The following is a 15,265-nucleotide window of genomic DNA, read 5'->3' on the forward strand; positions in this document are numbered from 1 at the left end:
CTGAACGCGACAGGAGGGTTAAGTGCCCTTTTTAAATGCTATGCTTCAGTAATTAAAATCCATTCTTCCATTGTATTGAAGTTTAAACGACAATCGCAAGAGATATTGGAGATTGATTAATCAAAACTAAACCTACATCCACATACAACCAAAAGAAAGTGCCTCTTTGTGATGAAGATAGCCAAGCTTTAAAGGGCAGATCCAAGTCTGTGGAAACATTGCCACTAAAAGATAAGCCTTAAGACGCGTTTTACTGCATACTCGTCACAGTGGTGACTCACTCTTGCATGGAACTGTTGAAAAAAGAAGAGAGGGCAGCAGGTTGATGCGAGGATGCTGAATCACTGCCAGTCGGGGAGATGTGGCTCGTTAGCTGAATCAATAAAGGAACAAAAAAAAACAATTTCAAAGCATTTCTGAATCTTTTCTTGTCAGGAGGTCTGTGGATTGATATGGAAAGCAGGTGTTTTATGACACATTTTAATGGTTCATTCAGATGATGAGTTGGGTCTGCTAGTTAACTTCAAGAAACAGTGTGAAACTTCCATGGACTTACTAACTAACTTGAGTTTAAATTGTCGTCAATAAGAAAGTGACAAAGTGATCTCACAACACTTTTCATTGAAATTGAGAAGATGTCCTTGAATGTTACCTTCTTTATGTTTGTTGTATCATCTTACTCCCTCAGATGCATTGACTAACGAGAGCATGTGATGTAACGTTTAGTTATTCATACCTTATTTGCTGTTCATGTTAGTGAGATATTTAATCAGTTTCTTATTAAATGCTTCAAAAGTATCCATCTTGACATTATATCTAGATGCCTTGACTTCAGGGGATAATGTGAGCCTACTGTCACACACATGCACACACACACACACACACACACACACACACACACACACACACACACACACACACACACACACAAACATGTTCTTCTTGACAGCCGATGTGTGATCTCATCATTTCCCCATCTCTGTGTCCTGTATCGTTGCCAACAGAACATCCTGCTTGTTCAGAGGCAAATGTCGGTGCCCGATGAAGAGCTTGATAACTTCCAGAAAGTTCTGAATAGCTACATGGATGCCACCGCAGCCCACTCTGACAACCTGCAGTGAGTGCATATATTCTCAGACAAAGCAATACATCTTTTAAACACTGTGCCAGGCTCTGCTGCCGACGTAGACTTTAGACGCAATGTTGTTGAATCAGGGGTTGGACTTAAATTGAGGGAAAATGGATGGAAAACCTGAAAAGTTTCCATTAGCATTGTATCATGTATGCTCCTCAACTATAATAGCAGCTTTTGGGAGACCCCACACTGTGAGCATCTTGATACAAAATAAATTAAATTGTTACAGTAACCATTTCATATTTTCGCCCTGTCACTAACTGCAGTATGGAAATAAAGCTCCTTTTCTCTTTAATGCCGCCTGTTGTGTGGTAAAAAGCTTGGCCTTGCGTTGTTCTGACTTACTGATACCTCTTAAAGGTTTAAACACTTTATGTTTTGCTTAGTGTAAACTCTTTTTTTCTCCCTGTATTTTCAACTTGCCCCGCTCTACTTTCTTCTCCGTCCTGCTGTCAGCGTGTCCGTTCAGAAGCTACCGGGGAAGCTGTGTTACATAATGTATGAGTTCTGGCAGGACCGCATCTCCTGGATGAGGTCAGTGTGTGTGTGTGTGTGTGTGTGTGTGTGTGTGTGTGTGTGTGTGTGTGTGTGTGTGTCTGTGTGTGTGTGTGTGTGTGTGTGTGTGTGTGTGTGTGTCTGTTGGATATTGGCAGACTGTTTGGCTCTCTTACCTTTTGGTATGGGAATGTTCCCCACCAGTGAAGTTGAGCAGATGGCCCATCTCTCAGTTACACAAACTCTCTCTCTCTCTCTCACACACACACACACACACACACACACACACAAACACACACACACACACACACACACACACACACACACACACACACACACACACACACACACACTCACTGAAACACAAACAAATACACATTTGAAGTAATTTCTATATCACTTTTTTTGCACGGCAATGTCAACATAAAATGAAATAACAAAATCTCAAAGAAATGTAGTTTTTTTAAATCTGCTAAAAAAGCTAAATTTGCTCTCTAGTGATAAACTCTCTATTATAACATGCACATCATTTTGTTAAAGGTGAATTTATCCATCCCTACTTTGTTCTTGATTGTCTAACCCTATAGCTACCTGCAGTCCAACAGCAGTAAAGATTTCCAGCGCTGCGTCATCGACATGTTGGAGGAGGCTGAAGTAGTTTCCACCATGTTGCTCCCAGGTGTGTATGTCTGCTTTCATTTGTGTCAAAATCGAACATTAAATGTCATAATTCACAATATTTTAGAAAGCCAGTGTTGCAACCTTTGATTAGTGTTAAATCATCCAAATTGATTTATATATTCTGACTTTGGTGAGATCTAGTGATCTCTTTTACATGAGTAAATGTCTGCTGAGAAAAATATCCTGATAATTGTTTTGAGGAATGAGGACAAATATCATGACTTCATGATTTTGTGTGTTCATATATGACCCATACAGTTTGGGTCGAGTTATGACACCTGGTTATTACCTAAAAACCTCAGGTGTTGAGAGATGCTGAGGTGCCTGCTGCTTAGTGTGTGACCTGTCATTTGCAGTCTGAGAGTCATTCCTGATCATACTCAGACAGAGCCTTGCTACTCCGCAGTGTCAACAGCAATTCCACGTCTTATTGAAACAGTCATAGGATCTGATCACATTCACTTCACAACGCATGGCTTCGAAAGTCTTGTTTTAGCGAAAGCTGCAAATAGTTCACATCTGCTCTATCTGAAACCAATCATCCAGTGTAGCCTAATTCCATGTTGTTGTCAAAGCTAAATGTCCTACTGTTTCTACTGGTAGTCTACAAGAAGTGAAGTACTAAAAAGGGATGTACTAACAGGAATTGGTTACATTTGTGAACAAACATTCAATACTGTAAATGTTGTTGTTGTTGTTGATAATAGGAATTTTAGTGATTTTTTTGCATGTATGCATTGGAAACTCAAAAGCGTTTTATGAACACACATAATAACATTGAACTAATGCCTTTTCAAATTGGTTTAACTTCTCTTTTGGTTGTGTGGTCACTGCTCTGTGTGTCACATTCTGCTGTTTCGTGCATTAGTACATTAGGCTTGGATGTGTTATGATACATGAAGATGTACTAAAACCTCCCATCTGTGAAAATCGGGGGAGCAGCCATAATTTCTTGGCCTCACGACAATAAATCACTTTCAGAATTTGGAGATTTAGCCTAAAGGTAGAAAATGTTTTTAAATCATGCATTTACTGTGAGAACAGCGGATGTTTTTGAATAAATAAATATCCAAGTGGCGATATCCTCGCCAAACACTCATTACTCTGTACTGCTCGTTAAAAGTGAACTGGCTCTGATGTTTTGCGGACATGGCATGGATGAACTATGTATGGTAAAGGTGTTTAGAGAGCAAAAACATAGAATACCAAGTATCTTTTTGCCTTATTTTGAATATATTTGCTTGTTGAAAATGAGATCTAGATGCAACCCTATTTTGGGCATTTTGGGCAGACTCCCATTTGACGCACATATCTTAATTTTTTTTGTCATCAACACTTCAACACGGCAGAGAAGCACAAATCACTCACACTCACGCCCAGGTCACAACCATGACTCTTTTTTCTCTCTTAATGAACACTGATTAATGTATTGCATGCTTCTTAATATGCTTCAGAAAGCAATAAGGTTAATTATTATTTTCTGCCAATGCAGATGGTGACTTGGCTGTGTGGGCTGCATGAGTTGCCCTCAATGCTAAGATACCAAATGTGGTTGTTTACCTCACATCTGTGACTTGCACGTATGCATGCTGGGTTAACTTAACATTTGTGGCGTAAACACAACATATGCTACATATAGGTCACTTTTAAAAGCAGGAAGTACAATATAATCTGATGTTGGAAGATGTAAATATAAGTATATATATACTTGTACGTTATAAAGTCTATTGACACCTCGTAGGAGAGATACTTATAGCTGCTTGTTAAAGAAAAATGTGTGTGTCTGTATTGAGCTGTGTTTTCTGAAAGAGAGACATCATTAGTGAGTTACTGGCTAGTTTGGCTGCTAAGGAAACGAGTAATGCCACAATGCGGTGATTGGGAGAAAGAGGGAGGATAGTTTAGGAGGCGCATGTCAGAAGCACAGCAAGGAGTCGACTCTGGAACCAATGATAATAAATAAAACACAACATTCGGCTGGAGCAGCTATTATTATCTGTGTCTAAGCCAGTCACTCGACACTCATGCCTTAGATGTTATCTTCCAGGACGAATTTTGCACTAGAAGCGCAGTGTTGGAAGTACTCGTTGATCCGTCAAACATTGTTTTACTACTACTAAGAGTGCCACAGTTTGACTGAAAAGGATACCAGGTTACTGTAAAAAAAAAAAAAAGAGCTTTGTATCGGCCCTTTGTTCGCTGCACTAAATTTCATGCAGTTAATTGGTTAATTGCCGCCATTGCCACATGACAAAGAATTTTCACATTAATTATTTAAAAAAAAGTTTCTATGATAAATTCAAAAAACTTAGAGCTTGACAAAATGTAATTCAGATGAATGACTATTAAATAAAGCCTGACATTTGTCCTTGGAGTCATACATTGAGTCATACAGTATTGGTGTGTAGTGACCTTAACCATTTTTTGTATGTTTACTCAGCTTCCTGGTGGATAATGACTAACAACTAGAAATTGGATCCAGAATGTCACATCTCCTGCCTACACTGTCACACGGACAAAGCCACCCACACACACATGCACACATACAAAAACACTTACACACACACTCACAGAAGAATTCAAGAGGCATCCATGTGTTTGAAAGCAACGGGAGACAGAGACATTGGTGTCATGCAGTATTCTCCAGCAGCATCTTTAATGTTCCTCTGTCTGCGACTGCTCATTATTGTACCGCTTATATCAATGCCGCCTATAGCCAATACATGGACTTGAAAGTGACTGATTCTCTGAAATGCAACGTCCTTTTATCCTCACAACCCTTTCCCTCTCTCGGCCGTGTCTCTCTTGCAATGTTTGTCCTATATTATGCAAGTGGAGAACAAGCAAAAAGACGCTAGTATAGGCTACTAGAATCCAATTGAAATGAAAATGACCATGCCAGTAGTGTTATTGTGCTTTTGATGACTTGTTTACCGTTGAATACAATTTAGTAAGAAGAAAAGGCAGGGGGATGCAGGACGAAGGGTTGCTGCAGCCTGAACATGCATGCTGATGAAAAAGCTTTCAGTAATAGTTCCTTTAAATATAGGCTGTATATGCTGTATGAAACTGTAGCACTGTTTATCTTTCGTTTAGCTATTTCTAAAAAGATATCCCTACCCTTACATCTATCTATTGCTAGATACACTAGTGCTCAGTTAATATCTCTACTGAGACGCAGTCTTTGTTTCAAATGTAAAAATATCTCTAAATGTGGGCAAGTAAGATTTTGTGTGGATTTTCCCTGGATCATTAAGTTATTAAGAGACATTTATTAAATGTTGTATATTGATTTCAAACATGGTTGAGATTATTGCATCTGTACATATGGAACTTGCTTATATTAATATTTCTGTTGTGTTATAATTTAGTAATGTACCCCACCTTGTAAACAGACGGAAAATAAACTTTAATAAAATCAGTAAAACTACTTTGACAAGTGAACATTCCTCTAACTCTTATTTTCTGACAGATATTTTCCTCTGATATGTGCTTTACCACTTTAATTGGATTTGAATTTCAAATGTCTCCCTTTTCAACAGTCCTTCTTAAAGAAACAAGTTAAAACTTAATCAATAAGGTTTGATGTTTCCAAACATTCGAAAGAGGCTGAAATGCTTTGGTGGGTTTGATTTGCTGATACTTCTCTAAGGGTACAACACAATCAACTGCTTTCCACATTACACATGTTTGTTTGATTAAATTCATACAACACTACTGATGCTGGGGATTCACTTTTTTGATGTGTAGAAATCTAACAAGCAATATAAAATACACACAGATTTAATTAGCCTAAAGTCTTGCTTAAAACTCAATTTATGTCAATAATAGTTCCATCAGTGTTATGTGAGCTGTGAATTCTCGAAAATACTTGGAAATAAGCTTGAATCTTTTTAAAGTTTCTGTGGATCACACCAGACAGCTCCCTGTTCAAGATTGTCCAGCTGTGAAAATGATTGAGTCCTACAGGCTCCAAAATCAGGTCTAGACCCTGCGTGCTTGTGGCAACAGGTTGCATATCTATGAGTTATGAGAAGCTCAATCATATACTACTTTTAAGGGGCTTAAAAATATATATTTATGTTTCAGAATTGTCCTTATCATTGTTTCTCATGGTAATAACCACTTGTTTTTAAATCAGGACTGGGAGTCACTGCATTTCACCAACACGAACATTCAGACTTTGGTGTCTCCAATGGTGCAACAGAAGGGTGGCAGCACAAATGTAGCAACAGTGCACTGCAATATAAGAATTGAGATGATTTGGTATGCTGCATGCATCCACTGTATTTCAAACCAAATCCATGCAGAGAGCTCAAAAGAAGTCCTTGTGCACTTATCCACTTTCCTTTGCAATCAGAAAGCTTGAAGCAAATGTTTTACGAGTTCAGAATAACAATGAAAGGTCCAGATTCATAAATGCAGCAAGTTTTTTGTATAAATAGAAATGCTAAATTGTTGAGATTGCTGAAGTTGTTTGTGCCATATTTGCAAACGCACACACAGGCTTTCTGCATAGCACTGATTTCTGTGGCTGTAAGATTTGATTGCATGATTATTGGCGAATTGAAGCCTTCTCTTCTCCAGCCTCCTGTTAGGCAGGCTGTCTGCTTGTAATACACAAAGGACATATCCAGAAGTGGTGATCTGGACAGTCATTTAGATGAGGCTGGGAGGATGAGTCTCCACACCTCCTGTTCCTCATCTGTTCATCTTAACGCACAGGTGCAAGTGTCACCACTACATCTATTACCAATGCTGGAGAGAAGTGTCAGTAGAATAAAGGTAACAAAAAGAATAAAGCCTATTCCAGTTGAAGAGGATTTTTTTATTAAACGTCAAATAGAGATAGAAAATGATAACTTGATACCAGAAAAATATTTAAATGCATTGCAAAGGAGGTTTACACAAAGGGAAATAAGTAAGATAAATGTTAAATAAGAGCAAATATAGAATTATGTTACAAATAATTGGACAGAACATTATCATATTTGTGTCTCAATGAAGCCTCAATATTATTGCATTCGCTAGAAAAAAAGATGGACACACCAGAGTTTAAAGTACAGATCTATCAACCCTGTTCATATGATGTACTAAATAATACCCTTCTTGATGAGACGATTAAAACCCTGCAAAGCTCCCTTTGAATCCCATGTGCATTGGTAGTTATTTTAAATTGGTAGACCTCGCCTTGAACCTTGAAAAAACTATCAAACAATTTGATAGATTTTGTGCAAATCTTAAGGATTACAATTTTTAAGAAATCAGAATTTGGTTTTGAAACATAAGCTCTACTTTAAAGTCTTTAACAAATGGTACCTAGCTCCTAAGTAACCTCCTGATGGATAGAAGGTAAACATTAATCTCATGTTCCCCAGGCAAACATTGTGAATACAACGTTCTGTCTGATTTATTGTATATCTTGGAGATAGAGCAGGGATTAACGCGCCCCAGCTTCTGTTCTATTTTTGCAGACGATATAGGGATTCAGGTGGTGCTGCTGCTGGAGGAGACATGTATATAACAAAACCACCATGGAATCTATTATTTTTACTTATTTAATACAACCCAGGAGTGTCAGGAGATTTTGTTTGCAGTAAAAATATTCCAACAAGATGCTAAAGAACACAAGCACCAACAAGTTTATTTGCGAGCTATTTTAATTTCAGGTGGAAACAAATGAAAAGCTATTGTCCAATGTGTATTTGTTTTATACAAATATTTGCCTGGTCTTGAAACACATGTAGTGAAAGGGATGTGCTACACTGATTAATAGTCAAGTTATTTAAATCATGCAGCTCTTTGAAAGCCTCAACACTTTCCTTCAGCAGGAGAGGAGAGAGAAAACCTTTTTTCTTTTGTTCAGGCAGATGCCCTTAGCTCTGACAACACATCTCATCCCTTCAGAGAGCCAGAGGCCAGAGCAAAGGTGAAGAAGCGGCATCTGTTGTCCCGTATCATTCCCCACAATTTGCTATTGCCTCTGCCTTGGTTACTTTATTGTGCAGAAGGCACCCAAAGTCACCTCTCTGTGTTGGTGTTGGAAGGATAAAAGTTGTGATGTAGATGATGGCAGAAACCTTGAAGAATGTCAATACAAAAGATTTAATTAACGGTCACCTATTATGCAAAATCCACTTGTTCATGTCTTTTGTAAATACATATGTCTCTTCTGTGTTAAGGGATTCCAAAAAATGTTTCTCTCTTTTTGTCCTGATCCATTCATATAAAAACCTGTCTGAAAATGAGCTGATGGGATTTTGGCCACTTTGTGATGTCATAATGTTTTTTTTTGTTGTGCCACCATTAGCCAATAACCAATAACCAACCAAGGTAACACCCACCCACCTTATCACCTGAGTCTCCTTCTAGTGTTTTATGGAACCAAACATCTCACAAAGGGGCGTGGGGACTGACAGTTCATTTGCATTTAAAGCTACAGACACAGAATCAGCCGCTGAAACAGAGGGGCATGAGGCATGCTTCAAGATCTTTGGTATTTCCAGCAAAACACTTCAGAGACAAGTTTTGTATACATGTGAGACCTATAATATATTTGTTACGACTGAGAAAACGGGATTGAACTCAAATGCACGACTCACACCGGTTTTAACAAAAAAGAGGTTTATTCAACCCAAAGGTCCACTATGATGGACAAAAAACAGCATCAACATAAAATCACTCTTAAAGAGGAAAAAATGCACTGGGAGCATAAAAAAAACTAAATCACGATGTGGCTCGAAGCTCTGAGGCGTATTCGTGGCTTAATGACTCCGGTAGAAATTCACCATGAACAAACACGAACTGTCACAGGACAAAGGGCGACGAGGACAATAAATACACCAGGTAATGGGGAACAGGTGGAAACAATCAGGGGCGGGGCGAACAATCACAGGAGAGGGATTCTGAAACGAGAGGGAAGGTTAATTCAAAAATAAAGAGAAAAGTCACAAGACCAAAACACTTAAACAAACTTAACATAATTTCTGAGATATGACAATATTGTTGTAAAAGAGTATAGCAGGGGACCTTTAAAGTCTGGTCTGTCAGTGTGTTTAAACTCACATACACAAGTGTATGCTTTTATGAAGCCAAAGAACAGGAACTAAGAAAAACATACATGAGAGTTAAACTGGAGACAGATGAGAGGATCAGATGATTCATTATTTTTGCGTGTCTGACATGCAAATTATCACTGCAGAAATGCAAAAACTGGGGGCCAAAGGGGACAAAGCAACAGCTGTCATCCTGTTTCATGTCTCACTATCTTCATTTCAGGATACGTATCAGTGATGTGGGAGGTAACAGGTTCAGAGGGCGTCCTGCTCTGAAAGACTGAGTCACTCTTCCTCGTTGACTTACAGACTCCTCACACTGACTTGCGTTTTGCCATAAACTGTAAAAGTGTATTTTCCCAATTTGTGTTTCAAAAGGTTGACACATATTTGTTTTTGCTGATATTTCTGTAATGATGTCTAACTGAACTTTAAGTGATGTGTTTTGAAGAACATCAAAGCACCACATGTTATGCAGTGTTCCAACAAAGGTCAAGCGAATTAGCAACAGTCTACAAAAGAGTGTCTCAAAATCAATAACCTGGCCTTGAAAACATTAAGTGTTCATATTCGCGTTGTGTCAAAAAACACACATTTTACAGTTTGGGAAGAGAGATGGGAAAGGAAGAAAATGCTTGTAAGGAGGGATGTGAAGACAGATGGGTTCGGAGAGCTATGTCATCCAAATTGATTTGTTTTCCAGTGTCATGGGAGTCGGACTCAGTTCCAATATAATCTATGCCTCTCTGTATTGATATACTGTGACAGAACCTTCAACACCATCATGTAATTTAAGCATCATGCTGAGCAGAGGCGACAGACATGGGGCGAAGCCTGCGAGCTAGTTCAGGCAGTCAACTCGAGCACTAATGATACATTCGTACATAACGCCCCCTACCGCTCTTACTACCAACCAAACACACTCTCCTTAATTTGCCACTCTATTTAAGCTACCAGATCTGCCTCCATCTGCATGGCTAATGCTGCTTCTGCTGCTACTCCACGTTGCCGCTGTTTACCTGCCCCACCACCACCCCTAGTTATATCATCACTCAATGTTCTATGTAAATCTGTGGAGTGATCAGGCCCGAGCCAAGATGCCAAACTCAATGTATATACAGCGTCTAATAAACATATTAATGAAACACGTGAGGTGTCTGACTGAAATGTTGCTATTCTCTGTGCAGCAGCTTTTTACTCAGTTTGCTAACTGGGTTCACTAGAATTGTGTGTATTTTAGAGTGTAATATTAGGAACTTTATATGTAGCTTCACTCTCATCATTTGAGCTGTGATGGCGTTGACGCTTTCCTTTGTTTTGCACTAGGGGAGTCTTGTAATGTAATATAATCTCATCTATTACAGTTTTCCTGTTACCCCTCAATGAGGGTGAGCATCTTTTCTGCACTTCCAGTTAGAGGGACAACTTTGAAGGCAATTTATTCACTCTTTATGACAGTTTTCAGCCTAACTTTGAATCGTCGTTTAAGGCAGTGCGGGATATGCTATCGAGACATGTTTGGTGTAGGTACTTGTCTGACCTTAAATTTTATCAGAATAAAGACTAACTTTCAAATGTTTTTTAAGGCATCTCTGAAACAGCTAGAGGGATGATCTTGACAGAAAAATCCCAACTTTGAAACATACAGCTGCGGAAAAAACTAAGACCACTGCAGCATTATAAGTTTCTCTTGTTTTATTATTTATAGGTATGTCTTTGAGTTCAATTTAAACATTTTTTAAAAATTATTGTATTCTACACTGCCCGGCCAAAAAAAAGGTCACGCACTCTAATATTCGTTGGACCGCCTTTAGCTTTGATTGTGGCACACATTCGCTGTGGCATCGTTTCCACAAGCTTCTGCAATGTCACAACATTTCTGTCCAGAGTTGCGCAAAGTCTTCTCCAGCACATTCCAAAGATTCTCAATCGGGGTCTGGACTCTGTGGTGGCCAGTCCATGTGTGAAAATGATGTCTCATGCTCCCTGAACCACTCTTTCACAATTTGAGCACGATGGATCCTGGCATTGTCATCTTGGAACATGCCCGTGCCATCAGGGAAGAAGAAATCCATTGATGGAATAACCTGGTCATTCAGTATATTCAGGTAGTCAGCTGACCTCAATCTTTGGGCACATAACGTTGCTGAACCTAGACCAGACCAACTGCAGAAGCCCCAGATCATAGCACTGCCCCCACAGGCTTGTGACCTTTTTTTTGGCCGGTCAGTGTATAAACTACTGAAAAAAAATGTCTGTGTTGGAATTCAACAGACACTGGAATGGCTGCCACACATTTAAAGATAAAGAACAATTAGAACAATTTAGAGTGGTCTCTTAATTTTTTCCAGAGCTGTATTTTAGGGCACCTCCAGACAAGATACAGCATAGATGACAGCATAGGATTTGATTGATTTATTGTTTAACATCATTTTTTTCTGACTCTTTTTTTCAGTTCTATCTTAAGAATTGTCCTTAGTTGCAGGCTACATCTGAGGACTATGGAACCTTTTGAATTAGCAAATGTTACACTTAACTGAGAGATGGTGAATATGGTAAATTGTACCTGATCAACATGTTAGCGTTGTTATAGTGAGCATGATGTCATATTAAAGTTAGCATTTAGCTAGAAACATAATGTTTATGTCTAGCTTGGTTGTAAAATCCTAATCTTGTTTCTAACGTGTGTGTTTCTCATATCATCTCTTAATGTTGCACAAAGATTATCTTAGTTCTGTGCTTTTTTCTGTCAAGACCTTTGATAAGTCAACATTAAGGGATAATACCATACAGTATAGGCTTACACTATTACAAGTGGTCCACTGGGTACTAATACTGTGCAGCCACCATTATAACTCTGCACTCACTCTAGTTCCCATTGCTCTACTGCAACCTACTTAGCACTACTGTATCTTATTAACATTTTATAACAATTTCTGTTTCCTGATACAATTATTCAGATTATAAGAGAACAATTGGTAACATGTGATCCCACTGGGTTTGCCAAGAGTGAGTTCATCAATCTTTAGTTAACGAGGTAGGACCCAACAACCTATTCAGTATATAGAGTACATCTTCATGCAAGATTCAACTATGGACCAGATAGTTGCAAGTGTTTTTTTAAACCACACTGATTAGCATGAAAAGCTGGTTATTAGAACAGCACCGACTTTATCCTTTAGAGTGTTTTTACAGGGATGATTCATTCATTGGGGGTTGTTATCAAAGTAAATGATCCAAGAAACTACAGAAGCTAGAAAATAATGATATAAGTCAAAAGGATAGGGAGTGAAAGTAGGAGATAAATATTGTTTCTATCTGACTGATTTGCATACTGTAGCTTGTTTTAACAGCCTCTTTTGGGCTATAAAAACAAGGACAGAATCTAAAGGAATGTCTATTATTTACGTCTCCAGCTAGACCTTGGGACAGGAACTATGCAGACATTTGGCCGAAGCTCTTCACAAAATGTACACTATTGAGAAGTAGCAAGCACCACACCCTAACTACTCCCTCAAGGGCTACAAGCTCATAACATTTGGTAACAAATTAAACTACTCTAAACCTAAAGAGAGGAAGTTTTCAATATTCATATACATAGGCCTGTATGTTTGCAGTGCATTCAATAATGCAATTATGACAGCCTACAAAATATCCTCACTTTACACCTGAAGTACTTCTCTGGTGCTTCCCAGGAGTCCACCAAATTAAAATACCTAATTTCCCAACCTTTCAACAGGAAACTCTTCTTTGGAGTATTGGGTTCAATTATATGAACATGAAAGGCACATGCCAATACCCACCGGTCTATGTGTAATGGCTGAAAATCTATTTAAAAACAAAGCCATGAAGTTGAAGGACAGTCCTGAGGTACTAAGACACGGTTGTGGGGAGGGCTACAAGAAAAATAATCTCAGACTCTCAGAAACAAGATCCTCTGGTCTGATAGAACCAAGATTGAACTGGCTTCAATTTATAAACATCATATCTGGAGGAAACCAGACACCACTCATCAGTCATCACCTGCGATACCATATTTTCCTAATTGTGAGGAATGGTGGTGTCAGCATTGTTTAAAGGTGCTTTAGCAAAGGGATTCAGTGACGAGTCAGGGTTGAGACAAAGCTGAATAGAGAAGTACAAACAAATCCGTATAAAACCCTGGTCTAGAGCAGCCACAACCAAGGACTGTGCCAAAAGAAAATTATCCTAAATACACAGCCAAGACCATAAAGGAGTGACTTAACGGCCAAGAGGATATGCAGAGAACTGGCAGAATCTCCACATCCTGGTGCGCAAAGCTTTAGACGTCATTCCAACATAGAAACTTAAGATTTCTCAGCATGATTTGATGTGTCGATGTGACATCCGAGCCACAGCATCAAACCATTCATATCTCATCATCAGCAGAAAGCAGACCCTGCTACTAGACAGCCGCCGAAATACAACACAACAGTATGTTGTCACACATGCTGACACGCAATTACCTCTAGACAACAGATGAGTCATGTTGCAATTTTAGATCGACTAATTATCAGTAATTACTTTTTTAAATCATGATCATGAAGATAAGCTTATTAACCCAAACAACACAAGCTGCGTTCACTAAAATGTATTATCAGCAACAACAACAACAACAAAACTATACCTATACCAAGAATGGTGGAGTGGAGATAATTTGAGGAATTTCTTATTGAGTTATACTGTATCATTTCATAGAAGAGTATTTGTGGATTGTGATCCAAAGTCCGTTCTGTTTTTCATCACAGACCTTTGCCACAAGTCACCCTATCTAGGATCTTGTGACTTAAAGCAATGACGCTTCACTTCTCATAGTAGAGCGTATACTGCCACCTCGTGTTTACACACAATATTACACATTTATTCTGCCTATTGGCCTCGGTTTGGATTGTTTTTTATCATTCTCTTCATATTGCTGTTTCATTTTCAAAACTCTTCATACAATTTCTGATTAAAGTAGACCGTTAACCCAAGCCATACAGCATGTGCAGTCAATTGACATATTGTGCTTAAAATGTCTTTACAGAAAAGCTTACCCAATAGCAAAATGATGGATCTTTTATAGAAATACTGGATGTGCTAGTGTTCTAAAAGATATATGTGATATAGTGTCAGGTTTGATTTGCTATGATATAGTAAGTGTATGTACAGTAGAGAACACATTTTCATTTTTACATTTTAATATTTAATGAACAAAATGTGTTTTTGAGCTGAACATTAACTATTTGGCTAATTGTGTGATGTGTTGCAAAACAACTGTAATATTTATTTGATTTAATGTAAAACACAATGACTAAGTAAATAAAGCAATGTTTATTTGATTAAATCGACCTTCAGTATGAACAGTCTTGAATATGAATTACTTTGAGATGTGGAAAACATTATATATTATACATGGCCAAATTTTCATCTTCAGAATAATTCAATTGCTAGGACAGCATTTTCATTACTTCATACCTGAATTCAAAGATGCCTCTTGCATATTTCATCACGAGTTACTGAATGATTCACAACATTAACGAGGCAACGAGTGTGCGCCAATTAGAGATCTGTGTGGCTTTTGAGAACTTCATCATTTGTGCAGTACAACTAGTTTACTGGATAAGCGCCTGTTATTCTCAGACATTCGTGTTTAATCAAGATATACTGTATAAAAAAAACATATAAACTTCATTTAAATAACAGAATTTTCCAAAAGATTCTCTGAAGCTCTGTTATTCACCTAAAATGAGTTTATCGCTGATATTTGTTCCACTCCTAAAGCATTGATTGAACTAAAGTTAAAGCAAATATCTTAAACACTACGTTTTAAGCACTATATATATATATATATTGCAGGATTGTAATTAGAAATAATTCTTATATAGTCAATAATATA

The 15,265-nt window shown here is 38.1% G+C and overlaps 1 protein-coding gene across 1 annotated transcript in view; it reads left to right on the top strand.

Moving 5' to 3' along the window:
* Window positions 1-5,742, top strand: part of necab3 (N-terminal EF-hand calcium binding protein 3) — a 38,824-nt gene extending 33,082 nt beyond the window's left edge. Inside the window, exons 10-13 of the mRNA XM_063910005.1 lie at window positions 1,005-1,117; window positions 1,592-1,669; window positions 2,218-2,309; window positions 4,752-5,742. Of these exons, the coding sequence (XP_063766075.1) occupies window positions 1,005-1,117; window positions 1,592-1,669; window positions 2,218-2,309; window positions 4,752-4,780 (312 nt within the window). The 3' untranslated portion in view covers window positions 4,781-5,742. The remainder of the gene's footprint in view (window positions 1-1,004; window positions 1,118-1,591; window positions 1,670-2,217; window positions 2,310-4,751) is intronic.
* The last annotated feature ends 9,523 nt before the right edge of the window (window positions 5,743-15,265 follow it).

The sequence above is a fragment of the Eleginops maclovinus genome, chromosome 20 (genome assembly GCF_036324505.1).
Source record: "Eleginops maclovinus isolate JMC-PN-2008 ecotype Puerto Natales chromosome 20, JC_Emac_rtc_rv5, whole genome shotgun sequence".
Taxonomy (NCBI): Eukaryota; Metazoa; Chordata; class Actinopteri; order Perciformes; family Eleginopidae; genus Eleginops; species Eleginops maclovinus.